Source organism: Pipra filicauda, unplaced genomic scaffold (genome assembly GCF_003945595.2).
Source record: "Pipra filicauda isolate LSUMZ 115617 unplaced genomic scaffold, ASM394559v2 scaffold96_size2947999_pilon, whole genome shotgun sequence".
Classification (NCBI taxonomy): Eukaryota; Metazoa; Chordata; class Aves; order Passeriformes; family Pipridae; genus Pipra; species Pipra filicauda.
The window spans coordinates 948,115-974,716 of record NW_024105164.1 but is presented as its reverse complement, the minus strand read 5'-3'; the positions used below and the strand labels follow the sequence as shown (position 1 = coordinate 974,716).

Here is a 26,602-nt window from a genome sequence, read left to right as displayed (position 1 = left end):
CACACGTTCTCCTGGCGGGAACACATGGCATCACGGAAATGCAGCCTGGAGGACAACGGGTCACCCCAGCGAGCTGCCCTGACCTCCCCAGTCCCAGCAAGGGAACACCCGAGGGAGCACGCTGCCTCTGGAGGGGTAAGATCGGAGTGTCACTGCCACTCTGGGAAGGGCTCCCAGGGCTGCCTGTGGCCCCAGCTGACCCGGCTGGACTGGACACGACACATGCCCTGGGTATGATGACCTTCCCAGAAGGTGGGAGGAACAGTGGGTGCTTCCTCCCACTCCCCGGCCGTGCCCCCCGTGCCGGGGCGCGCAGGAGCCGCGGGCATTTCACCGGGCACCTCGTGTCCGACGCCCACTCCTCGCGTCGGGGGTTCCCAAGGAGCGAACACCGCCGCTTTCCCCGTGCCGTTCTCCCCGCCCCGGGAAGGCGGGCTGACAGCGCGGGCAGCCGGCGGCGCCCCGGCGCAGGGGGGTTCTCCGCGCCGCCGCCCCGGGCCCCGCGTTCCCGGCCGGGGGCAGCGGCTGCCCCGGCGCGGCTCACGCACGGGAGGCGGCGGGAGCGGCCCCGCGCGGCGCCGGCACCGCCCCGGGGGTCGCGCCGCCCGCCGACCGGGCTCCATCACCGCCGCGGCTGCCTTCGCCCGCGACCCGGGGGGTTTGCGTGACACCGCCGGCACTCCCCGCCGCCGCTTTATGTAACCCGCCGCTCGGACCCGCTTATAAAACGCCGGCAAGGCAGCGCCGCCGCCACCCCGAGCGCCGCGGCAGCCGCGAGGTAACGGTGCGGGCAGGGCCGGGCCGGGCCGAGCCGGGCCGGGCGGGGCGGGGCGGGCGCGGCGGAGCCCTCGGAGCTCTCGGGCGGGCAGCGCCCGGCGGGGCCCGGGCCCGGGGCAGCTCCGCGGGCGGGCGGGGACTCGGGGAGGGAAGCGGAGCGTGGTCGGCCGGGTCGGTTCGCGGCTCCGGCTTAGCAGCGGAACCGGCCCGTGGGGCCAGGTGGGAGGCAGAGGGTCAGTGCTGCAGCCCGAGCCTACCTGGAGCTTCTGCTACGCTTCCCTCAACCATCCGTGCACACACCCGCAGCACTGGTTTGGCTTGCCAGTGCTAGTCGGTGGCTTTGCAAAAACCTGCATAAAAGGGTGCACGGTGAGCTAAACCAAAGAACCGATCCGGGACAGATACAAGACCAATGTTCAAAAGTCTGACAAGGTCTTTCTCCCTGGTGCTACTCTCATCCGGACTTTTTTTCTTCTCCTAATCTGTTGTGCAACCTTTCAAGTATATAAACCATCTCTTGCTGATGTAACCGGCATATCCTATCTTGTTTCCCATAAACAAGGCTTTCCCAGGGGTGACCAGCCTTAGAGTTCAGCATTGTGTCCAAGCTAAACAACCCTTCCTTCTCCTCACCACTTTTATTTTACTTATACAGGAAAAAACTACTGCAACTTGTTGAGCTTTCAGTAATAGCAAGAGGCAGAGACAAAAGGACAATTCCCATTTCTTTAAATATGGCTTTTGTAGATCCAGTTTCTTAAAAGGATGACCATCTCTCTCCCTGCAAAGTCTTACTACTGCTGCAGTGGTGATCCTATTGGTTATCACCCTCTCAGTCCTAGGAGGAAAGAAGTGCAGATAGTGGGAGAGGGGTGACTGATGTGATACATCTATCTTCACACAAAATTCAAGGAACTACCAATGGATGTCTTTGTGGACAGATCTCTCTCCTTGCTCTTTTAGCCTCGTGAGCACCTTGGCTTTTCCCAGTGTCACAGTAAATTTTTAGCTCTCCAACAAACACTGCCATGTCAGAAGCTATAAGTGAAGTAAATGATTAGACTAACTTGTGTTAGTCTAACTGTTGTGTTCAATTTCTGGAAGGGGTATGTAGTAATTCCTCTCTTTATTGCTGTAGTTTTCTGGAAAGGAATGTTTATATCTGCAAGGGCCCTTGGCTGAAAGGCATACGTTATGCCCAGCTGCAGAACTTGGGGAATGTAGGGTTTCCAAACTCCTAACATGTAATGTCAAGGTAAAAACTTTAACCTTTTTCTATTTTCAAAATGAGTGAAGGGATCCAGACTTGGTCTCCATCAGTTACAGCAAGGGAAGCAGCCCCTTGATAAAACAGCTGTGCTGCTGTGACTAGTAAGTGAATTAATAGTTATACCCGCATTGGTATATTTCCTACTTTGTAGGACAGGGAGAACAGTTCCTTCCCTTTGCTGTTTACATGTTCTTGCTTTCAGGTGTCCCATCATGAGCTACTGAGACAGCTTATCTGCTTGAACCAGAATGCTTTATAATTTTATGATAATAAGCAGATAGCATATTTAATTTTCCATAATGTCCCAGTTTGTACCATGTTTTTTCTTACTTTGGCATATCCCAGATCTTTCCTCATGGAAGAGGTCATTCCTTCTGTACTTCAGCATAAATGGTGCCTGCAGACAAATTCAAATTTCTCTTCCTATTTGTAGTTGTAAAATATCTTGATAGTGTGTGACTGAAACATGATAAGCAGCATGTATAATTGTTATTTTAATCACATTGGCATCTCGGAAACAAACTTGTGCCAGGAAACAGGATGCATGTGGCTGGCCTCATTTTTATAAGCACAGCCATTTTTCTTCCCGTGGTTCTTCACAGAGATTTGTTAATAGGGTTGCTCTGCTGGCTTTGTGGGGAGGTAAGCATGTTATGACTGAAGAAGAGGAGCTTGGGTCTCTTTAGCTTAAGTAAGTGGTAGCAGTTTCCATTTGTAGTCCCTGCTGTGTTGGAAAAGACAGTGACCATCACAGATGGGCTTTGGTTTTTCCTCATTAGATCCTCTTTCAGCAAGCATAACTTACTTCAAGAACATACATGTCTTGGTCTTAAAGGTTAGTTCTAAATCTGTGGGTTTCCGTGCCTTTGGAGACTACTGGATGTCTTCCAGTGCGGATGTCCATCCTTTTGGAAACTTGGCACATGTAAGGATTGGTGTGGTGTGCGTGAACTTGCTTTTCCAAGACACTTTCTGGAGAAATCTTTGCTTACGTCTCCTTCCTTGCTTGTTTCTGTGTTCTTTGTCTCAACAGATGGGAACTGCTCAAAACAACAGTGACCTCAAACATCTCCATGCAGTGGAGCTTGACCTGTGTAACAAAGACATGATGGCAGACACATTTGATCACAGCATTATTTCTGTTGGAGAAGAGGAAGGAGCAGGCAATTTCCAACGTTCTCTCCCAACACAAGAGTCCCTCCGATCTCCTCGGGGCTCTGTCGTCAGCTTCCATAACATCCAGTACTCCATTAAGCAGTCCAGTGGATTCCTTTGTAAACGAAAAACTGTGGAAAAGAAGATCCTTCATAATGTTTAGTAAGTTCTTGCTTAAATGAGATGCTAGAGGGTAGGAATTAATCTGCTGCTGTGAATCAGTGACCTCATGTCACCTTCCAGATCCAGCTGGTACAGAAATGACTACCCTCCTGCCAGTCAGCAGCTCAAGTGAGCACTTTGTGATTTGCTTTTAGGCAAAATAGCCGGGATATAGCTGGAGCAGTTTCAGTTATCGATTTGAGCAAATTAGGACCAAACTTGTGTGAACTCTTCTGCCAGAAGATCTGAGGGTTCCCCTAACTGTTGTTCAAGCCACAGCCAGAGGAAATGAGCAACAGAGAGCTCAAGAACTAGTTCAGCAGGGAAGACACTTAACATCTGTCTTTTGTAGATTGTTTTTTATGTCCAGCTTTGATTATGTTCTGACGGGCAGTCAGGGGCAGAAAGGAAAAATGCACATTGATTTCAGATTTAAGGAGAAGTTTTTAATACTCCTTTCAACAGCATTTTGAAAAGCTCTACTAAAAGCTGCATATGGACAGTCCTTCATTTGTAAATAACTCTTTCTTTCTTCCAGTGGCATTATGAAGCCAGGCTTGAATGCTATCCTGGGGCCAACGGGGAGTGGAAAATCTTCGTGAGTACCTTCATCTGCTCCTTTAAGTGGACAGTCAGCTGTTCAAAGGGTATTTGGGATTCTGCGGGTTAAGGAAGATGTGAGGGATCTGCAGGCTCAGACCTTTGCTTGCCTCTGAGAAATCTGGTGATGCAGTTTGACCTCCTGCCCCTCTATCAGCTTTGTTCTTGCCCTGCAGCAGTGCCACAGCCCTCATCTGCTCCAATTGGTCCATACTACTGCAGTCACCTTTGGTGGTGGCCTGAATTTACATACTAGGTGGAGCTGGGGTGACTGGAGCTCAGATGTAGGCACTGTCCTTACTGGTAATGGGATGGGATGGGGTGCAAGCTCATGGGCATGATAGATGTCATCCCCTGTGAACTCGCTGCAGCAAGACTTCCTTGAAGCTGCTAGGCCAGACCCTTCTCTGACAAATAACAGGAATATGTTGTAATACAATACTAGAATCTATAGGATGCTCTGGATCCTCACCCCAACTTGACTGTGGCCTGCTGATGGGGGTACCCATATGCTTGAGGTTTTTAGATGAAAGCACAGAGAAATACCGTGCAGACTGTCTCCAACTAATGGTGTTAGTGCTGTTTTCTCTCCTGTATAACCATGGCAAAATAGCTCTTTGTCACTTTCTGCCTTTGAAAATGTCATACACTGGTAAATATGGCCAGGGTTCGCACAGGTGTCTTTGTGGTGACCCTTGATCTTCCTTTCTAAGATGCTGGTTACTCAGGATGCTTTCAAGAGCAGCGCTTCATCAGGGCAGTTTACTTAGCTAGCAGACAGGCTGGCCTCTGCACTGGCAGTAAGGAGAATGCAGTGATACGTTAAAAGAAATTACTTTCTAGAATTAATCTTAACTCCCGTCTTGTTTATACCAATTTGGATTAATTTCCTTGAGATCAAAGGCATTAGTTCTGTGCTCCCCTGGCTGGAGAGCAGCCTGCAGCGACTCGGCAGGGCGCTTTTGTCTCTGTGCATTTGAGGTTAGCTGTAAATACACAGACTGAGTTTATGTCTGTAGGGGGTTCACTGTTGTGAATTGTGAGTGTCTGTATACTGCCATACTGCTGTGGCACACAGTGTGCTGGAAAATCCTGTATGTATCCCAGGCTTTCTGTACAAAGAGCTAAAGCCCCTAGAGTAGAGGAAGCCCCTTTCTGTGTCCTGGTTTGCGGCATGCTGTGAGCAGGCTGTAACTGCAGTCCTGACTGGTGGTACTTATCCAGTCAAAGGTAAAAGCAGCTGTTATTGCAAAACCTAATGCCTGGTGTTTGTCTGAAGTCTCCTAGATGTGCTGGCTGCCAGAAAGGACCCAGCAGGCCTGTCTGGAGAAGTGCTTATAGATGGCATTCCACAACCTCCAAATTTCAAGTGCATCTCGGGATATGTTGTACAGGTGAGTAACCACATTCAGTAAGGGCTGGGAGCCCTTGGGATGGAAGACCAGGTAAAATGAGCAAAGCATGAACTACTAGGTTAGGTAGTTTTTAGTGGTCCCCACAGAGTCTCATTTGATAACTCCGATGTTACATATTTATTATTTTTCTGGGATATGGAAGACAAGAAGATCAAACTGTTACTCCGACCTAGTCAAGCACATAGATGTTTGTCTTCCCAAAGCCACATAGGCTACTGCCCAAACCACTGGGTTACTGTGGCTTGTTCTTTGGGCTCTGTCCTGAAGTACTAGCAAAGACTTAAATGAAACAGTGAGGAAAAAACCCATGACACCCCAAATCTCTTGTTGTTAAACTCAGAATCGTTTCTATCTGGCAGAAGTACCTTCAAACTATCAGACAATAATTCTAGGAAATAAGTAGATCCCTGCTGTTCTTCCTCTGATTCTAGCTGGCTGTGACAGAGCTTCATTCCTCGCAGAGACAGGAAAAGCCATCTGAATCTGCGGAATTGGGTGGAGGCCTGAACCAATAATAGACCCTCAAAGCCCTGGGGGACCTGGGGAGAAGGGGATTCTTGGCAGCCATATGAGCATCCAAATCTGGAAACCGTCCAGGGTTCTGACTGCAGGCAGATGTGAAATAGGCAGCTGAAAGCTGCCAGCTGAGGGGTTCTGGGAGAATGCATGTGACGAGACTGGTGCTGAATCTTGATTCTGCAGGTCAAGGATCCCCAGATGCTAGTGAATGGCCAGGAAGTTTCTTGCAAGCAATCGCAGTTTGAGAAATTTGTCTCTCAAATGTCCAAAGCAACCAATCATAAGCTTAAAATGATAGGCAACTTGATGAGACATTAAATGGTCTCTCCCCTTCCACCCTGCACAGTACTTCTTAGATCAATAAAGATGGCCCATACAAACAACACTTAAATCCTAAATACATCCATCATTATAGGATCAGTTTTAAGCAGATAAGCATATAGACATGCTAAGTCATGTGTTATCTCTGTAAAACTGCTGGTAGCCTCTCCATTCATGCCTCGAGAGTGAAGGTGTCATGCCATGGTTTGTTATGTTTGGTATTTAGGTAGCTTAAATTCACAGTTAGTTTCCAGTGTGATGACCCAACAGTTGTATTGGTGGATCTGAGGGTGGGGAATGGGAGGCTAGGGTCAAAGACTGGGGGGCTGTGGGATGATAGGAAATGCCTAAACCAGCTTTGGCAGCAAAACAGCACGTTCTGTCTTCCTCTGTTAACTCCAGTGCAAAACATGGTTGGCTGACACATCATTTGTGCTACTGATCAGCTATATCTGATATGAGAAGAATCCCAAAGCAGGCAAGAATCTGCTGCCCTGCAGCTTCGGGGATGTGTGTTCCAAAGGGCACTAAATTTGAAAAGTGCCTGATTTAACAGGCATGTTTTTCAGCAGCTGCCCAACCCTTCTCTCATGGTAGGATGCAGAATTGGCACAAATAACAAAGTAGGGATGATGGAGAGTCATGGAGTTCTGGATGGACCTGATGACAACTCTGTTTGGCTCATGGTTGTTGCAGGTTGGTGTAAGCTGCCCAGATGTCTGTCAACTGGATAGATTTGATTCTCAGTCAAAGTGAATATGACTGTTGAAGCTTTTGTAGCCCTTAGAGTACAGTCTTGTGTCCAAGAGTTATAGGTTATTTGAGACATGAAAAATTTAGGAGTATCTTGGTGCAATATTCTTGTTTCTCTGAGAAGCTGTTGCCAGCAAGGATCTGAGGAAAACTCCTCGTTGGCAGCTGAACTTGGCAGGTGCTTTGAACCACAAGATACAGCTTGTAATTGGCAACAGAGCTGACCTGGGTGACTCCCTGAATGTCGCTACCTTGAACACTGAGCACTAGCAATGTCTTTTGGCTTCAGCTGGACTGACAGAAATGTAACTCTTTACAAAATCAGCTGCCTGCACTGCCTCGCTTTGGCCAGTAAGAAAAATGCATGTGCTGTACAGAGTGGTACTGTCTGCACTTGAACTCCTGAGCCCGAAAGCAGGCTTAGGTGGTGCTTGGTGGAAGCTGTGAGGCCTGCAGAGCTGCATTCTCCCTTCACTGCTACTGAGTGACCTTGAATTTCATGTCATGTAAATTTTGAAGCAGTTGTCTCTCAGTCCGGTTTCCTCTGTGGTCCTCAAACAGCGACTGCCACTACCGGAACTCTGATGTCCACTCGGGTAGCTGAGGAGTCTTTCCAACTGTCTCTTTTTACTGCTTTCAGGATGATGTTGTCATGGGCACAATGACGGTGAGGGAGAACCTGCAATTCTCTGCTGCCCTGCGACTCCCCAGCTCTATCAGCATTAAAGAGAAGGAGGAGCGAGTCACCCAGATAATCAGTGAGCTGGGATTAAGCAAAGTGGCCGATGCCAAGGTGAGCAGTGAGAGTACCTTTCTCAGAAATCATACTACCTCTGGCAACTGAACTGCATGTCTCTGGGCAGTATGGTGTATGTAATGCAGCCACATGAAGCTAAACAGGAACCTGAGTAAACCATACTGCATGAAAGAAATTAGTCTCCAGCTCAGAAGGGAGCTTGGAAAGAAGTCTGTGTATTTTCTACTAAAAGGGGAAGGTTTTGGACCATGTCCAGCATGTTGTATAAATTCATAGGGGAAAAAGTCGCTTAGTCATTGTACCTTGGAAAGCTGCTCAGTCGCTTCCTGGCTTTGTGGGACTAGATAGGGAAATTGTTTTTACAGTGCTGAAAGCGGTGAGGGATAGAAAACTGGTCTGTGGTCGAGAATTTCTGTGCAGAGCTTGTTCCTCCCAGCAGCATTTTTACTCTTACTTTATTTTCGCTTTACTTACCTCACTCATACTTTAGTAGCAGGCAAGCTACCAACAAAAGGCATCCCTGAACACCAATGCCTCCTCTGACTGCTGTGGTCTCATTCTGTCTCTTTCTTATCAGTGTCATCCTTGTCCCTTGAAGTCATAAGGCACCTGGTACCTCTGAAAATCAGGCTCAGCTTACTGCTGCACAGCCCCTCACACTGAGTCAAAGCCATCATCTGCTCCTGGCCCTAGAATTCATTAATGGGACTCTGAAAATGAAAAGGACTGCTGGGTGCAGAGAGCCCTCAACTCCAGAGCATGCACTGACTAGGTCTTGTTGAAAATATCTGATTTCTTCTGCTTGTAGGTAGGAACCGAATTGATCCGGGGAGTGTCTGGAGGGGAACGGAAGAGAACCAACATTGGGATGGAGCTCATCACAGAGCCACCAGTCCTTTTTCTGGATGAACCAACAACAGGCCTTGATGCCAGCACAGCAAATGCAGTCCTCATCCTTTTGAAGAAGTAAGAGTCAGTTCTTCAGGGCTCTGTTGCAATTTTGTTGTCAAGTCATTAGTAAAAAAATGAATATTCTTATGAGTATCTATAGCGCTTTTTAAAAAAAAAAAGAAAAGCTAGACAAATAGATGCAGAAGTGGTACTAAATTATTTGGGTTGTGTCCAAAGCCTTTTAAAGTTTATGGGAATCTTTCCACAGCAAGCCTTGGATTAGAGCCCAAAAAGCAGATGTAGCTTGGACAGCTTCCCTTTGTCACAGAGGGGTGGACTGGGAGGTCAGGCCTTGTAATCATAATTTCTTGGCCTTCCATCTGAGTCTATTACAAAGGCTTTTCCCCCCTCTGGCGACAGCTTTGAACTCAGGTAAGACTTCACCTGCAGATTTACCTTCAGTGTTTACCTTCATCTCCTGTGTTTTGGAGATGAACTGTCTTCTGACAGGTGGAACAAAGTTATGTTCAAGGAGGACCAAAAAGGCTTATTTAAGGACAATGACTTCCTAATCCTCCTCCTGGGTTTGTAGCATGTTGTCTGGTTTTGCTTGCTGGGGACATCTTGTTCTGCTCTTTGTCTTTGATTGTCAAGGGTACTTGTTGGGCGTCAGTGCTAAAGCACTTGAAAGAGTGTCTGACAAACCTCAAGGAAAACTTGTTTTGAATTTTCTTGAGAGTAAATCTTCAACAGAAAAGCTAAGAGAAATCTCAGCTGGCCAGATTTACACAGCCTGCTATGTAAAGCCTGGTACTGCCGCTGAGTGCAGTAGGACTGTTCCAGTTAGTCAAGTTGGCATCTGGTACAGAAAACATGTGAGGAGGGTTTATACACAGCTGTGCCCTCAGGCTTTGCTACCTACAGACAACATCATACTTTGTCTACCTGGACTGCAGTGATGGTCTCTTGTAACGATGGGTGCTGTCTTGAAGGTCCCGCAGGCAGCATCTGACACAGTGACAGAGAAGGGGAACTACAGTTTTTCTGGGTCAAGACCCTAAGAAGTTGACAAGTATTTTTCTTAGATTTGGATGCTTGTTTTTTGCTTGGGTTAACATGGCCTTTCTGAAATTAAAAGTGTGGTGTATTTGAGAGATGTTTTATTTCTATTTCAGGCTCTCAAGAAGAGGTAGAACCATCATATTTTCTATCCATCAGCCCCGCTATTCCATATTCAAGCTGTTTGACAGTCTGACACTGCTGGCTTCAGGAAAAGTGCTGTACCATGGTCCTGCAAAGCAGGCCCTGGAATACTTTAGTTCTATTGGTAAGTCTTCCATGCCAAGAGCAAAGGCAACTGAGTTAAATCTGTGTGTAGATTTTTACCCTAGCATGGGACAACAGTCCTGTGCTGTTTTATCACTAGGATGCCAGAGACTGTACACATCCAGTGTGGGTAGTGTTATGTTAGAACAGCAAAAACATGGAATGATAAAACCAAAAATTTTCAGACAACAAATTTTCTCCTGCCTTTGTTTTGTCTGGCATCAGGGCAAAAACCGAGAATCACTTGGACATGTAGAAGAACGATGTCCAACAGACAAGATGATGCCTACCAGGCCCTGGTGGCAGATCTGGTGGGTTTTGAACCACAGCCTGCAATTTGGCAGTAGTCTGTACAGATTGATCCAAAAATATACTCTAGGCTGAATGCAGGTGGGCGACCAAGAGGACAAAATTATGGTGTATCCTAAGATGGGTTAGTAGTTGCAGTGTTGAGTGGCTGCCCTCTCTCCAAGTAAGCAGAGTGAGGGTTTCTGACTATAATGAACAAAGAATGTGAGTTTCCAATCCAGTCTAGATGTGTGGACACATTAAATTGTAAGCTTTTCCTGGCTTTAAGGGAGACACTTTAACCAATGTCACTGCTTCTACTCCTCCTCTTAGTAGCCCACTTCACTTCCTTTCTCTCAGGCAAGTTATAGAATAAGCATCTCTGGTTTTTTTATTTTTTTTTCTTTCCTCCTTATCCCATGGATAGAACCATATAAGAAGCTGCTCTTGGACAGCCCTTCCTTGTGACCAAAGAAACACCAGAAAGAGTTGAGCCTCCAAAAGAAGTATCTGAGGCTGTAGAGCAGATGCCCAGGAACCTCTACTGAGGAACTGTGTGTCTTACAGATTGGGATGTGGCTGAGCAGCGCTGGGAAGGAGGCAAGAGTTGTCCATACTGAGCTGTGTAGGAGCAAGTTACAGATTTCTCCTCACCTGAAATTGGTGGACAATAAGCAACTTTGAAGCTCTCTTTAGATAGCTCAGATTCACCATCTCCTAAATCCTGTCAATTCTACTGACATAAGCTAGTGCTTATGAAAAGCAGTGAATTTTTCTTGTAACAGGGTTATGGAAAGGTGATACAGTATTAGACCTGACCTTCTAAGCTGTGCTCTGTGCAATACAGACATGTTGCATGTGTGTTTGGTTTGGTTTTTTTTAAGGATATGAATGTGAACCCTTCAACAATCCAGCTGACTTCTTCCTTGATGTAATTAATGGAGATTCAACTGCTGTGGCAGCAAGCAAGGAAGATCACAGACCTGTGGACACAGGAAAAGGTAAATTGTGAAGGAGAAACCCACTGTTGGCTGGTGTAGAAGGGAAGTTGTATGTGGGAATGGCAAGCTTTTGTTCTGTAGGTTTCCTCCAGTCTAAGGGCACTTCATTATCTTTTTATTTTTCCTACTAATAGGTATACTTTGCTTCAGGCTTCTTTAAAGAGCTCAGAAACTTTTAAAAGGGATTTTTTTTTCCTTCAGTAATATAGGAGAGCAGTGATAAATATCAGAAATTTAAAAAACCTATGTGGGAAAGACTGGAAAAACTAGAACTGCTTAGTCTCAAGAGATATGTGACAGAAGTTTTCAGTCACATAAGAGGCTGCTGCAGAGAAGACAGGGTAGATATGCTAAGGAGTGATGTATTTACAGGAGAACGAAAAAGACTGCAACTAGATTAGAGAACAAACTCTCTAATGATATAGTGAGCAGACTGTTTGGAAATATTTGTTTGGGGATGATGTGGCACATCTATGACTGAAAGTTTATAAGGGAACAGTTTTTGTAATAGTGCTTTTTGAGGATGAGGAAGTGAATGAGAGCAAACGTTGATGTCCCACAAATTCAGTGAAACAAAGGTTTTCTGGTGCCTCATTCTAAAAATATGACCATTTTTATGCCACAAAGCTAGGTTCAATTAAAACTAGGAAAACCCTCTCACTCAAGCTAGCCTCTTAAACTCAGAGCTAAGGCTTGAACAATTCAAATTCTCTGGCATTTCTGCTTTTTTTTGTTCAGCCTCCAGAGTTTCTGAGCATGTTGATGGGCCATGTCTGAAAGTTGGGTTCATGAGAAATCACAAACCATATCTTGTTTTTCTCACTCAGAGGTGAGCAGTGAAAATGGAGTGGCAGAAGATAACGTGGACAGCAGTGTGGTAGATGTGCTGCACCAGAAATATCTCAGCTCCAGCCTGTATCAGAGCACAAAGGAAGCACTGAGGAAAGTGGAGCTTGGACGGGGAAGCAAGCAGAGAGTATCCAGGCAGGAGCATGAGATTACCTATGCAAATGGATTCCTCACCCAGCTGTACTGGGTGTCCAAACGTTCCCTGAAAAATCTCATCAGGAACCCACAGGCATCTGTTGCACAAGTAGGTAAAAACAGCTAAAAGCCTCAGGCTCTTTCTGCTGTCAGTCCCACAATCTGCAATTTGTAGGACAGAATTTGTTTTCAAAGGCAGATAGGAAAACAAGAGAGTCCTGTGCCACTGTCACATAAGTGGAGTGAAATGCTCAGCTACCTTTGTGGCCTTTGGAAAAAAAAGTCTCCATTTTTGTTTAGCACAAGGACTACTTCACTGAAGACTGGGGAGAGGGGAGAAGTACTCAGTTCTCTGGTTTATATGGAGAGCTTCTAGGGTGATGTTAATTTTGTGCCTCACTGGGTTATTCTATGAATATGCTGCTACTAACCTCTCCTAGCCAAAGGAGATCAGAGGAAGTAGAAAATTGAAGAGGATAAAATCTGAAAAATTGTCGTAAGAGATTTTAATTGTGTGTGTCATAGGTATACATTGCCTCAAAACAGCAAGGCTTTAGGCAGGTGTGAATCTTAAACCCTGCATATGACTTAGTAAGGTCAGTTCCTATTTACTTATCTGAAGGGCTCCCTTTTTCCTTTCTTCTCTCCACTTGTAGATTGCAGTGACTGTAATCCTAGCCTTGGTTGTGGGTGCTATCTTTTTTGGTGTAAAATTGGACCGAAGTGGTATTCAGAATCGGTAAGTTGAAAAGCCACAGCTTTGCTCATTTTACTATCTGTAGCAGACAGCTTTGAGAGGCAGGGAAGGCCTTGGGATCCACTTGGAACACAAAGGAGGGTTGGGTTCACAAGCTTCTGTGCACTGCAGCATGGAGGGTTGGGTTCACAAGCCTCTGTGCGCTGCAGCATGGAATTGCCAGAGGTCCTAAAAGGACCACAGTTCTGTCAGGCTTGCACTTATGTACAAAGGGGACAAGAAAGACAAGATAAAGGATACATCTAAGATCTACAATAGCACAATTAAACATCTCCATTCTGTGAACAGAGACAGAAAAGCACTGACTTGGTGGTATGATGATGTCTGAGGCTGACAGTGTTTGACCTAGGCTGTTGTCTCACTTTTCAACTGTTCTGTTTTGCCTTCTAGGGTTGGATCCTTGTTTTTCGTCACCACAAACCAGTGTTTTTCCAGTGTCTCTGCAATTGAGCTATTCATCAGAGACAAGAAACTATTTGTGTAAGTAGGAGGGCACTTGGACTGTTTCATACCCTGGAATGAGGTGGGGGGAATATCTTACACCCTAAACAAAATTATTTCCACCAAAGACTTGACTGCTCCCTTGCAACATCAGATTGTAATAGTAACGCTAAATTAATCTGTAGAGCAGGGAGCTGAAATGCTGAGAGCTGGGGGAAGGAGGAAATGCTTTTGCTTGCTTGCTGTGTAACAGTTTTCTGCAAAGTACTTTTCCTACCCACTTTTTGGTAACAGCTGGTTTTGAAATCTGTGTGTGAATCCTGCAGACCGTGAACCCTGCCTGCCCTCTTGCTCATGGGGTTGAAAGGTTGTCTTGCAATGGTCCTGAAGTGGCGAGACTGTGCAAAGATGATGGGAGAGTTCTTGGAAAAGCTTTGCAACTGATGCTCAGATAAAGGGGGGCTGCTGGATGGCTTACAAGACTTCCCTAATAATCAAACGCATGTCTCTATTTAGAGAGATGTGCTTGATTATGACATTGTTATTGTATTTATTATACATAATTATTTTATAAATAATTATTTTATAAATAATTATAGTTATATTTAATTATGTATTTATAATATTATGTATAACGATATATATGTTTATGTGTTTGTATGTGTGTATATGTATGTAAGTGCATGTATATATAATATACACACATGTATATCTACATATATATTGAAAATGTACTTTGGAGAAGCCTCCAGCTCATGCAATGGAAGGGTAAGAAACAGATCCTGTGCAGCAAAGAGGAAACTGGAGATTTATGCCTGGAATGCACATATCCACCTACAGGTTGGTCAGAGCAGCTTAATATCGCCCCTAACAGCTGCTCGGTAGTGAAACTGCCCCATGCTGCCACTTCTTGCCAGTCTGCCCTGCTTGCCAGTGCAGCTTACCAGTTGTGTCAATGGGGATTTAGGCACCTCACCAGTTAAAGCATCTTTTCACAAGCTCAATTAAGCAGCAAAACAGTCGTAATGCTATATGATTGCCCTGTGAACTGGGGGTGAGTTGATGTCCTAAAGGTGTTTTCCCGTTGTTGAGTATCATTCCTTCTTCTCTGGAAGCATCTATATGAGTTAGCAGTGGATGAAGTGTTCCTCCAGTTTAATAGCTGTCTAATACTTCCTCATGCTCTTGTTTTAAGGATCATTCTCTTTGAAAACAGATTTAGGAGCTTTTTTCCAATATTACTTAGCAATTACACAGCCTTTCATTCACATTCCTTGAAGGGCTGTCAGTTTGACTGCAAGGTCTGTGAGACAGATCAGCCCTTACTTTACAGAGTGGGAAGTGATAGCACAGAGCAACTTTCACACAGAGAAGGAGTCAGTGGTAGAAAGAGCAGAAACTGAATCAGGATAAACCAAACACACATGGTGAGCCTGCCTCCTAGATAACCTCTAAACCTGTACAACTCCCTCCTTCCTGTCCTCACAGCCATCAGTACACCAGTGGATATTACCGTGTGTCTGCCTACTTCCTGGCCTTGATGATAGGAGATCTGCTGCCCATGAGAACTGCTCCAGCCATCATATTCTCATGCATCAGTTACTGGATGATTGGTAAAAATTGATGCTTTCTTGAACCTGTCATCTTCCAACATATCTGATTTCTGACTTAGCCAGAGCTTAATTCCTATATCTGTAACATGAAACTACTCAAACCTTCAGCTTATTGTAGTGCTTGGCATTATAACTTTGGAGGACTCTGGGGCAGGGGCAGAGACACCAGCAATCTAAGACAGGGACCTGCCTGACAACATCTTTTGGTAATGCTCTTTGGGCCTTTAGAGCATGCACAGTTCCTGCCAGCTTCAAACTTGGCCTTCCTGCTTTGCCTGTCTTGTATAGGAGTCCAAGGTACCTCTCTGGGAATCATAATGTGGTTGTTTACTGAACTTTGACCTTTCTGTTTTTTGACAGGATACCAAGCTGTTGCAGGACGGTTCTTTTTCTTCATGCTGACCCTGGTACTGGTGTCCTACACTGCCACAGCCATGTCTCTGGCTATCAGTGCTGGGATGGATGTGGTGGCTGTGGCCAATCTGCTCATCACGATTTGTTTTGTCCTGATGCTTGTGAGTATATAAGGGTGTGTGTGCTCCTTTGGTGGAGAGGAGGAAAGAGCTGAGGCTAACTGAGTGGACTGCATTGAGCCAGCCATAGGCAGGCTAAAAATCTGTAGTCCAGTGGGATGTCAGTCCCATGCCTGTGATTTTATTGTCACTATAGTCAAAGATGTTCTCTTGCCACCTTGTAATCTGAGGGTCAGATCATTGCTGAGGTGCAATTCAGTAGGTGTGATACCACCAGAGCTTTCCAAACAGTGTGCCCCCTAAAAAAGTGTTGGTTTTTTTTCTTAAATTATCCTTACAAAAGTTGATTTTAAAAAAATCTTGTATTTCCAGTATTAGAAATCTAAGTGATCAACTAGATCATTTAAAAGGAAAAAAATCCTGAAATAAACTAGGTCTGTCGATTTTTTTATTTTTTGCATTAATTTTTATTGTTCAGTGGGATTAGCAGGAGCAAACACTCTCTTTAATTCAGTATTGCCCTTGGGTTCAAGAAATTACTTCAATACTCTTCCTCAAGGACTTTTAAGGAAGAGAGCAAGAGAGAGAAAAGGGAGTTTTGGCTACTCACAGATGAGAGCTGTGAATTCTTTTTCGAAGAGGTAATGGTGGTGCTGATGCTATCAAGTTAGATATTCCTTGTCAGGTGGTTCTTGGTAACTATCTGTGTGCGTACTCTGAGCCACCGCACATCCCTTATTCTTTGATTTGCAATTTAATCTGCTTTTGCAATAAGCCAAGTAATAGTGTACTTCAAATGCCTGCTGTGGGTGAGAAGTGTGCATGTGTAGTGAAGGGCAGCTGATGTACATTCAGTTAAGTCACAGTATATAAGGAGTGGCACATGCATGCCTTGAAAGACAGCGGGGTAAGCACAAGATCACTTGTGATGAAGTAGAGGCTGAAGTGTCGTGCTTAGCTATGACATCCAGTTGTGCTAAGAAGTAAAAGCAAATCTTGTTTCAGGCAGGAGAGAGCATGGATAAAAAATGTAGACCGGAGGAGAAAACTGAAACAGTAATAGCCCTTAAGGCTCCCCATTTTTTGATTCTTGTTTCTCCACTTTCTCATCTCGCAGTCATCCTTCTTTAGCCTCTGGCTAGCTCTACCATAGCACACAGTCCTCCCGAGTAAGAAACTGTGAGCACGTGTGCTGCTTAGCTCACATGTGGACGAAGAAAACCTTTCTGACCTCTTTGCAAGCAGTTCAGCTGAAGTACTTGGCTCTGCTGTTGGCCCAGCTGGCTGGGAGTGCTGCGAGACTCCAACCTCATGCCTGTAGGCACAGACATGACAGCAGTAGCAGGTCCATCAACCCCAGTGCGCTTCTGCTGGGCAACTGCAGCATCTGTGCAGGAGTGTGCAGTGACTCATCAGTCTCTTCTGTTCTATTTCAGATCTTCTCAGGCCTCTTAGTGAACCTCCCTTCAGTAATGGGTTGGCTGAACTGGCTCAAGTACTTCAGTATCCCCCGATATGGCCTCACTGTGAGTAGAAAGTAGCATTGGTCTCCTGTGAGTAATGTAGCCACACTGTTGCTTTCTGGAGAGGTTTTGAGTAAAAATGAAGTTCTCTTAAAAGTCAGATTGGTTTGATTCCTTGCACGAACATGGTAAAAAAAGAACAAACCAGCCAACCCCAAAAAGGAAGCAAAAGTTAATCTCTGTGTGAGAGATGGAAGTCTCAAGAGACTGAACAAATATTTATGTTACAGAGTTAGTGCTGCATGGACAGCAGCAGAGTGAGCTCTTGAGTGAGGCACTAATTCCTAGCCTGAATTGTTGATCCCTATGGTTTAGAATGAAGTCAAATATTGTACAACCTCTCTGGAGACTGCTGTTTGGATGGCCAGTAGGAGGTCAGTGACTGTTCAGCTGGTTAAAGGATTTACCATAATGTCTGAGTGTTTCAGTCTTCAGTGTGGCTTCCTCTGAAGTAAAATTTGACTTGCTGCCATTTCTGAATAATAAGGAGTGTGGTACCAGAAATCTAAGGGTGCAGCTGCTTGAAACAGAGTAATTTGACATAGTAGGTCACCCACTGGTCACAGGTGGGACTATTTGGGAGGAATAGTGTCCTACTTTGGAGTAAAAATGAATGAAATGAATGCTCAAACTGGTACAGGGTGGGAGATGTGTGAGACCTCCCTGGTTGGGTATCACTGAGATATTTTATCGGTTACTGAATGTGGAAGTGTCCTCTGAGACTGCAGTGAGTCCAGGATGCCAGTGCAAGGGAACCCTTCACCACTTGCCTTGACTGACTGTGCCATGTCTTCAGTGTGTTGGTGCTGGGGTGTCTTCATGCAGCCACACCATTCTCTGGATCAGTCGGTTGACCCAGGTGAAAGTGGATGAACAGGATCTTGTAGCTGGCAAGACAGAAACCCATGGCTAAGTAACTTTGAAGCCAAAGACTCAGATACCAACCATCCTGCATGTGGAATTTGGCAGTTCCTCAGAAAGGCAGTTATTAGGAGTTTGAAAATAAAAAGGAACGTAAACATACAATTCCAAGAATGGTGATACATATCTTCTAATAATCAAGTTCCTTCGAGGTGTTTCGGTTTTAATACTCAAATCACTAACTTTGCAAAAATCTGGTATCTGCCTCTTCTCCTAGGCTCTTCAGGTGAATGAGTACAGGGATCTCTACTTCTGTGGTGAGAAGAGTCCAAATGCTACAGTGTTTGTGGGAGATGCAGGCAGTTGTCCCCCCAATATTTCAGAAGAAATGTAAGTAGCTCGTGGTGGTTCTGGGCCTGAATTGTGATGGTTTACTTTAAGAGAAGCCTGACTGTTTCAAAATTTTGTACCATGCGTGGAATAACCACTCACAAGCCAGTCTCAATAATATGTCCCAAAATAATGTATTTTAGGATTATACGGTAAAACTCCACAATTACCCAAGAGTGAAGTAGGGATGAAACTTTATTCATAAAAATAGGCAGATGAGCTGAATTAAGTTTTGTATTTGATAACCTAGCCTTGACTTACCAGTTTTCTTAAAAAAACTGAAGTTCACTTAACAACTGAAACACAATGTATGGACAGCTACAGAGTTTCTGGAAAGCACTAGGCCTGTGATCAGAAACATGCCTCCCCCACGGAGCTTGTTTGTAAATATTAACCTCCCTGCAGATACAGCACAAGACTGAGGTATCTATCTTTCAGTGCTTTATTTTGCCCTATTTGAAATACTCTTGAGTATTGATACTTTAAGTTGTGGCAATGCAAGTATTTCATGACACGTTCTAGAGGGCTGGCAAACTGAGGGTTTTGCAGGGAACAGTGCTAAAGCACTGTTTCCACAGCTCTTAGACCCCAAACCCCTGCTATGGACCTCAACCTGCTTTTGTACTTACCACGGTTTAAGGTGGTTCTGAGATTTCCTTATAAATTGCCAGCTATCTGTAAACAACAATTAGGTTACTATTGAAAAATTATGAGAACCAGAGATCTAGATTTGTCCCTTAAGCTTTTTTTGGTGATATGTTATGGGTTATTTCTGTCACCTGTTTTGCAGAGTTGAGGGTAGAAGGATCTTTGTGGAACAGGAATAAAAGTAATTATTTGAAGATTTGCACCACAGTAATACTAAGTTGCACCCCATGCTTTTCTTCAGGTGTTCTGGTGAAGCATACCTGTGCAGCCAGGGAATCGCACCGACCAGCTGGGCAATGTGGGAAAACATAGTGGCTCTCTTCTGCATGACTGTTATCTTCCTTATCATTGCCTATGCAAAACTCCGGTTTATGAGAAAGTTCACATAGAATCCTGTGTTGCTTTGGTCTGCAGCTTCTCAGGTCTTAAAACCGCAAAGCCTGTTAGGGCCCACTGGAGATTGCCAGAATATTTCAGCTGAGTTTACTGGACTTCAGATGGGAACCCTGTCCTCCTGGTTCTGGAGTATGATCTCCTTAGGATTGTATGATTGTGGTTTTTAAGAAGACATGCATTAATGTACGCTGCGTAAGTGATTTTTTCTAAGACAATATAACTCTCCTAATTCCTTAGGTATATATCAAACTATATATTGTAAAGCATTATTATTCTGTGGCCAGCTTATACTGGAAATATTCCTTTGAACATGTGAGCTTCTCCATCACGAAAGGTATAAGGTGATGGTGGCATTTATGCGTTGCTAGTGCCTGTCACATCTGAGGAGAGCTAGAGACCATTCCCAGTGTTTTGGAGATGCATTTGAATTTGAAGTGAGTATGGGGTATGAGCTGTCCTTGTCAAGCAAGAATATTTATACTTTTGGTAGCTTCTCAGTGGAAGCTACTTGCAGAAACAACTTTTGCTTCATTAAAAACTAAACAGCAGTGGTGTAACACATCTCATCTAAGAAGAGTGAGAAATATATACTGCTGTACTGTAAAAAAACCCCAAATCACACCAAACAACTTTCCCCCCTACGACCAACAGCAAAAAATATATTTACTACTTAAAAGGAGAGGAAATTACCTTTTTCTTTATTTTTTTTAATAAAAATTTGTATACTTAGCACTGGCAGAGTTTTTTAACAACAGACAATGCTTAGCTGCACAATCTATATATATAGTGCCACTTACACTGTGGAACTGAAGAAAAATACATAGACATTGCTGTGGCAAACTACAGCGACATATACCGCAGTCCCCACAGGACAAACTGTAGCGTGCCAGCAGCTGTCTCCTCACCATCATCAGCAACAGCAGAAATGCTATTAAGGTGCATTAAGACCCACAGATGCAAATGGACCAGCAAACGCCAAAGGAAGATATCCTCAAACACAGGACTAGAGAGTTCGCCTGTGAGGGCCGGGCTGGAAGCAGCCCCTGGAACCGGCCTGCGGTGTGAAAGAGCTGCTGCGCCCCTGCAGTGATCGGTGCGGTTGTGGTGTTAGAGGGACAATGATCGCACTGGCGGCGCAGCCTCGTCGAGCACGAACCACGCCCTCTCTGGTGAAAAGTAAACTCGTGCCACCTTTTACACCTCGGTGTTTGTCTCCCCCCTGCTGCCGGGGCGAGGGCTGCCTGTTCCTGCCCGTTCCCGCAGCTGTCACCCCCCCTGAGCCGCCTCCACCGGCAGCTCAGGGGGAGGCGGAGCGGGGGCTGGTCCCCGCCCGGCGAGGGGCGGTGCCGGGCCTGGCGCGGCCGGAGGAGGCGGGCGCGGGGCGGCGGGAGGGGCGCTGAGCCCATGGCGGCCGCGGCGGAGGGGCCGCCCGAGGCCGGCGTGCAGCCCGCCAAGCGTAAGGGCCGGGGGCCGGGGGGCCGGGGCCGGGCGCGCCCGGGGCCGCGGTGCGGGGCAGGGGCCGAGCAGGCCGAGGCGCTGGGAGGGACCCGGGGCCTTGAGTGTGCCGGCCGGGCCGGGCCGGGCCGGCTGCTGCTGCCTCTGCCCCGGGGCACGGCCGCGTTCTCCCCCGCCTGACTCCCCTGCTCCGGCCGCGGGCCTCGGGCAGCCTTCGTGTGCGAGCCGGCAAACGCTGCCGAGGAGGGAAAGAGCGGCCTGTGGGTCTGGGGAAGAGCTGCCGGCCCACTCCGGGGAAGGGCAGAACGAGGTTGTGGTAGAAACAGGTTTGGAGAAGAAGAGCGGCGATTGCCGCTTTCCGCAGGCGGGGATCTGCTGTAACCCCCGTGAGGCGGACTGGGGGGCCTGTGCTGCTGTTCCGGGTCAGTGACTGGAAATAAACATCAGCACCGTGCTCAAAGTCACTCTGAAGTTCTTCCCAAATTCCCTTCCTGTCGTCTAAGTACAGGAGGGGGCTGATATTTGCCGGTGCGGTCAGGACGGGTGCCTATCTCTTGAATGCTCCCTAGAGTATTGTTTCGGAATAATTTTGGTATGGTATCAGCTGCTTCAAGGAATCTGCCAAGGTTTGTTACCCTTTAGCGTAAAGTAGACAACTTATATGGGAAGTAGATGTAGGCAATTTAAAGGAAAAAAACATGGGACCATCTTTCCATTGTGTTCCTGCACCTGCTATAGCTCTGCCTTAACCCTGTAATGTCTGTACCCCGAGTAGAGGATCCTGCTGTTGAAACCGCGGAGGAAGCGAAGGAACCAGCGGAGGCAGACATCAATGAACTCTGTAAAGACATGTTCAGTAAAATGGCCACTTACTTAACAGGTGAACTGACAGGTAAGACACTGCAATACTGACCTACAAGTAAGTTCTTGTTTCTTTTCACTTTCTTTCAAAGAAATCTGTTGTGTAGTTTGTCTAAACTAATTTAGATCACATCTAGTAAGACTGGCAATTCAAGTCTGGCATGTTGCTAGGCTGCTAACAACACTGAGATTAGTCTTATTAATTTAAAAAAGTCCTGGAATAGCACAAATATTTTTCAAAATAATTCAGTATGGTATCAGCAACTTAAAAATAATTCTTTTTAGTTTCGCATAAGTTTGTATATGGAAAAGTGAACAAACAAAAGCGGTCTAGGTTAAGAAAGACTAGAAGGGAAGCACAACAGAATGGAGCATTTGCAGTTATTTTGTTTCTGAGAGCAAGGATCATGCAGGTGTTTTTCCAATATACTGATGCTTTAGAATAAACTGCTGTGCAAAATTAACTGGAGCAAAGTAAACTGCTCACCAGCTTAGTGCATTCCATAGGCTCTAATTCTGAAAGCACTCCACAGCACCACTAATTCACACAGACTTGAAGGATATATGGTACAGATGACCAGTCTGAATTTGTGCTATCAGTTTTGTAAGCATAAGTGTCTAAATTACAGAGTAAGAGTAGAAATGTGAGGAATTAGTAAATTTTTCTCTCAAAAAAAAAATTACAAGTGAATTCATCAGCTTAGTTGATTTTTGCAATTCACAAAAGGTCATTCTCATTTTGTAACGTGTTATACCTGGATTGCCATCCAAACTTTACTCTACATTTTCTCTTGGTTTGAAATCTCTCGTCCTCTTGAAGAGTCTGCACATGATTCAAACCACATCAACCTTTAATTAAAATAAACTTTATTCTTTTTTAAGCCACCAGTGAGGACTACAAACTCTTGGAAAACATGAATAAGCTGACTAGCTTGAAGTACCTAGAAATGAAAGATATTGCTATAAACATCAGTAGGAATCTTAAGGATTTGAATCAAAAATGTAAGTACACCAAATATGGTAGGGGTATAACGAATGGTGCACTTGTTTGGGAAATGAAGCATCTTAAGAGTCAGAAGGTTCACATTCCACTAGGTGCTGAAGGAAAGAAAACTCACTGAAATAGATATGCTGCTATAGAATGCTAATCTTGTGTATTACATGTATATACATGTATAGACCATGTAGACTAGCATAAGAGAAAATACATCTGAAATTATGTCCTGGTTTACCCCAAATTTTGGATCTGATAGGAGTAGCACTTCTTTTGATTCTTGTTCTGTTGTTACTTGTGTTAGAGCATAGCCAGTACTCTTAAACAATTCATGCTTTCCTGGAATATGGCTGCCAGTGCCACCACTTAATTTTGGGGCAGGGGAAGGAAGGAGCTTTTAAATTGTTCTGTCTGAGGAATGTAATGAGAAATTCTGGTGTTTCAAGTGTGAACTGTTTTTTGGAAGTGCATTACTGAGAACTGACAGATACAATTTTCCTGCTTTTTTAAGATGCTGATCTGCAGCCATATCTGGAACAAATAAACCTAATTGAGGAGCAGGTTGCAGCTCTGGAGCAGGCAGCGTATAAATTGGATGCGTATTCCAAAAAACTGGGTAACTCTTGTTCTCTACTCTTATGACTTAGCAGCATAGTGCCTTGCAAGGGGGGTTAAAGAGAAAGAAAGTCAACTGTTTAACAAATCTGAGCTGCAGAGTTGCCTTTGGGAAAAGATTAATCTAACAAGTTATATTACAGTGGACTAGTACAGGTGTTATTAAACTACAGCTTATTAGGGAGGCTTGATTTCTCTTTTACAATATGCACCAACTCAAATTTTAAAGACCTGTGTTTAATCCTGCAAATAGAGGAATTCATAAGGGCACCCAGGTTCTCTTGGATTAAATTATTAGTAGTTGTCTGACTTAAGCACTATGTGCTTAAAAAAAAATATTGTACAATTATATTTGCCTAAATACATTAGTAATAAAGGATCCTGAATGATCCAGTAAATGAACTTGAATTTTAAGATGTGTAGCAGCTTACAAGATGCAAAGCTCTTCCCTACCCTGTACTAAAATACTGTTCTTTTTCCTTCTGCAGAAGCCAAGTACAAAAAACTGGAGAAACGATGAAGTTAAACAGCCTTTATGTTGGAGTTGGGCAATGAATCAAACTGGTTTCAGGTTTTGCACAACAGCAGTTCTGTATGTTGCCAAGGATTTGGTTGCAGCTAGCATCAAGACTGGGAACTTCTTCTAGCTATTGAATACAGTAGGCTGTATTCAGGCTTAAGGCTGAATAATATTTTCCTCTTCTCAGGAGGTTCTGTTGCTCAGTTGTTTTGCAGTGACAAGTAGAAGCCTGTCCCTTACCCATGCTGATATTGGCTATGTGTGTGTTAGTCCTGTTTTTCACATGAAATATTCTGTCTAAGAAAATTCCTCTGTAACCTATAAATGACATTTTCCCTCAATAGCAGTAGGACCAAAACTCCACTTTTTCCTTCATTGTGCTCTGTGTTGAGAAGATACTTGGCCCTTTGGACTTACGAGGGGGGTATTGAGAACCCTTAATTTTGGTATCCCCCGTTATCTGTTTGACATAGGGAGACTAATTACTATAAATTTACAATAAAACAACTTGCTGCATTTGTTTCTCTGGAATCCTAAGTTCCTGTTGGAAAGATTATATAAGCTGTTTCTGTATTTTTTCGAAGGACAGACTTTTTCCAGCTCCTGAAGATGGTAGAAGAGAACATGTTTTAAACTCTGCCTCAAGTATTGTTGCAATTGCATTCTTTGACTGCCTGGACCTCAGGTGAAATTGCAAGATATATTGCTCTATCACGTGCTCAGTTAACTTAGCAGCTCCTTGCTCTACTTCAGCAGTGAATTGTGATCCTGGTAGTTTTTGAAGTGGCATGGCCAGCACAAAAAGTTGCTTCTCTACCAGATTAACAATTTCCAAATTGCTAATTTGGCAGAGCCCTGCCTACTGAACAGACATGCCTCCTACACCGAGGACTTTTTTCCATACCTGTCGACCGTAAGTACTTCAAGCTGGCTTTTGAGTGAGTTGCACATGAGAATAGTACAAGTGCTGATATGTAGGAAAGAAATACAGTCTGTTTAGAAGAATGCCTAGTGACATACCAGTGTGGTACACATCCTCATTGTGTTGGGCAGTGTACAGCACTACAATTAGTCAGGACAGACACTTTTCCCTAGTGCTGTTTAAAAACAGTGAAGCAGATGATCCTGGAGTGCCTTCACCATCACTTTAAATATCCTGGGTTTAAAATAGAAGCAGCATTTCTGTGCTCGCGGTGTTTCCCTGGCAGGACTGTGGGGGGACAGAAGGGGACGCTGTGTCAGCAGGGAAAACTCAAGAGGCATCAGCTGCGAGGAAGTGGAAACCGTTGGGTGATGGGTGTGTGTGTGTGTGTGTGTGTCTGTGTGTGTGTCTGTGTGTGTGTCTGTGTGTGTGTCTGTCTGTGTGTCTGTCTGTGTGTGTGTCTGTGTGTGTGTCTGTGTGTGTGTCTGTGTGTGTGTCTGTGTGTGTGTCTGTGTGTGTGTCTGTGTGTGTGTGTGTGTGTGTGTGTGTGTCTGTGTGTGTGTGTATCTCAGTTGAGGGGGGCTGTATATACCAGCATACAAGCACTGGGAGTTACAGTTATGACTCATGCCAGAAAACATCCCTGGTGTATTTGTGTGCCAAACAGAAGATCCGTTTAGAAAGGTGAGTCCCGGAACCAAAGTTCCTCGGTGTTAATCAGTAATCCAATAGAGAGCTTCATCCTCAGGATAAAGCAGTGCTAGTGAACCTCAGAATGTTCTATGTCCTACAAAACTACTTTCAACTTCTAGGTTGAAAGTTTCAACCTCTTAACAGTCATGTATAGCTTAACATGCTACTATGTGGGGTTATCAAGGGAGCACTGACATCCCAAGTGGTCAAAAATACATCTGAAATAGCAGCTGGGAGAATCATTAACTTGACAGCTGTGGATAAAACCACTGTTTTCACAACTTTCCCTTTTAAATGAAGCTTCTGTGTGGGAATTCACAAATGTCTCGACATCCTTCCCTGCAGCCTATAAGAGCTGTGTAACATATATGTGCACATGAGGCTCTGGTATGTGCTCTGCCTGTGTTTTTTTCCTCTTCAACAAGAAATTTAAAGGTATTTGAGTTTACACATGGCTACTCCAAACTGCTTGTTTTTACCTTTGATCACCCCATCTCCCTTGACCCACATCTGTCCTTTATGTCCAGACATCCAATTAATCTCTGTATGTCACATTAATTTATAATAGTAGCTTGGGCAAGTGCTATTGCCCTGTTATGGGGACAATGCTGCAGTACATTTGTTTGCTTCATGGATTTCTTCACTGAGTTCTTCACTTAGGGACACTTCCGTATGTTTCAGAATTTGCCAGTTCTTCTCTTCATTAGTACTTGCCCAGCTGACTGTTGCTTCTGTAGCTGCTTCCCAGCTTCTTAGAAGCATCTTAGAAGCTTGAGCTCACAGGGGTGCTTATGTTGTGTGACAGGTATTTGGGAACTAATAGCAACAATGTGCAGAATGGATTAATCAAGTTTGAAAGTCTTCTTCACAGGGCCAAGTGACAGGACATTGTGTCAGGTTTGCCACAGAAAATTCGTATGGTCCTGCCTGGTTCTGCACATGAGCAAGTAATGCACTGTCTGCACTGTCCCTGCAGAAGGAAAAGCCAAGGCTGCACTGTGCACTAGCAGGCAGGGAGAGGGAGCAGTATGGCTTCATGGGACATGTAGAACTTTCCAGCAGTGGCTACTTTTTTTAGTTAACCCAGAGCTAAGGTAAGCAGTTTTTGGTTACCATTGCACTGCTTTTTATACCACAAGTGACACAAAGTGAGGCTTCCAGGATACGGCTTTAGCCCTCCTCAAATCTCAACACCCATTTCACATCCTGGTGGAGTCTCTG

At 44.9% G+C, this 26,602-nt stretch overlaps 2 protein-coding genes across 4 annotated transcripts; both read left to right on the top strand.

Annotated features, from left to right (window-relative positions):
• The first annotated feature begins 20 nt into the window (after positions 1 to 20).
• LOC113986708 (broad substrate specificity ATP-binding cassette transporter ABCG2-like) lies at positions 21 to 19,570 on the top strand. 3 transcript variants are annotated; one of them, XM_027718678.2, is made up of 16 exons: positions 21 to 135; positions 3,081 to 3,364; positions 3,903 to 3,962; positions 5,244 to 5,358; positions 7,613 to 7,765; positions 8,538 to 8,695; positions 9,796 to 9,947; positions 11,119 to 11,235; positions 12,063 to 12,328; positions 12,876 to 12,958; positions 13,367 to 13,456; positions 14,906 to 15,030; positions 15,391 to 15,545; positions 16,940 to 17,029; positions 18,165 to 18,277; positions 19,167 to 19,570. In XM_027718678.2, the coding sequence occupies exons 1-16, from the start codon at positions 25 to 27 to the stop codon at positions 19,312 to 19,314; spliced, it is 2,220 nt and encodes a 739-aa protein (XP_027574479.1). In that variant the 5' UTR covers positions 21 to 24; the 3' UTR covers positions 19,315 to 19,570. The 3 variants fall into 3 exon arrangements, with proteins under 3 accessions (XP_027574479.1, XP_027574504.1, XP_039233817.1); XM_027718703.2 differs by lacking the exon at positions 21 to 135 and adding an exon at positions 589 to 778; XM_039377883.1 differs by lacking the exon at positions 21 to 135 and adding an exon at positions 1,127 to 1,146.
• A 1,101-nt stretch (positions 19,571 to 20,671) lies between these two features.
• On the top strand, positions 20,672 to 24,303 carry BLOC1S2 (biogenesis of lysosomal organelles complex 1 subunit 2). Its single transcript, XM_027718751.2, has 5 exons — positions 20,672 to 20,777; positions 21,552 to 21,668; positions 22,520 to 22,639; positions 23,143 to 23,247; positions 23,735 to 24,303. The coding sequence occupies exons 1-5, from the start codon at positions 20,726 to 20,728 to the stop codon at positions 23,764 to 23,766; spliced, it is 426 nt and encodes a 141-aa protein (XP_027574552.1). The 5' UTR covers positions 20,672 to 20,725; the 3' UTR covers positions 23,767 to 24,303.
• Positions 24,304 to 26,602: the final 2,299 nt, after the last annotated feature.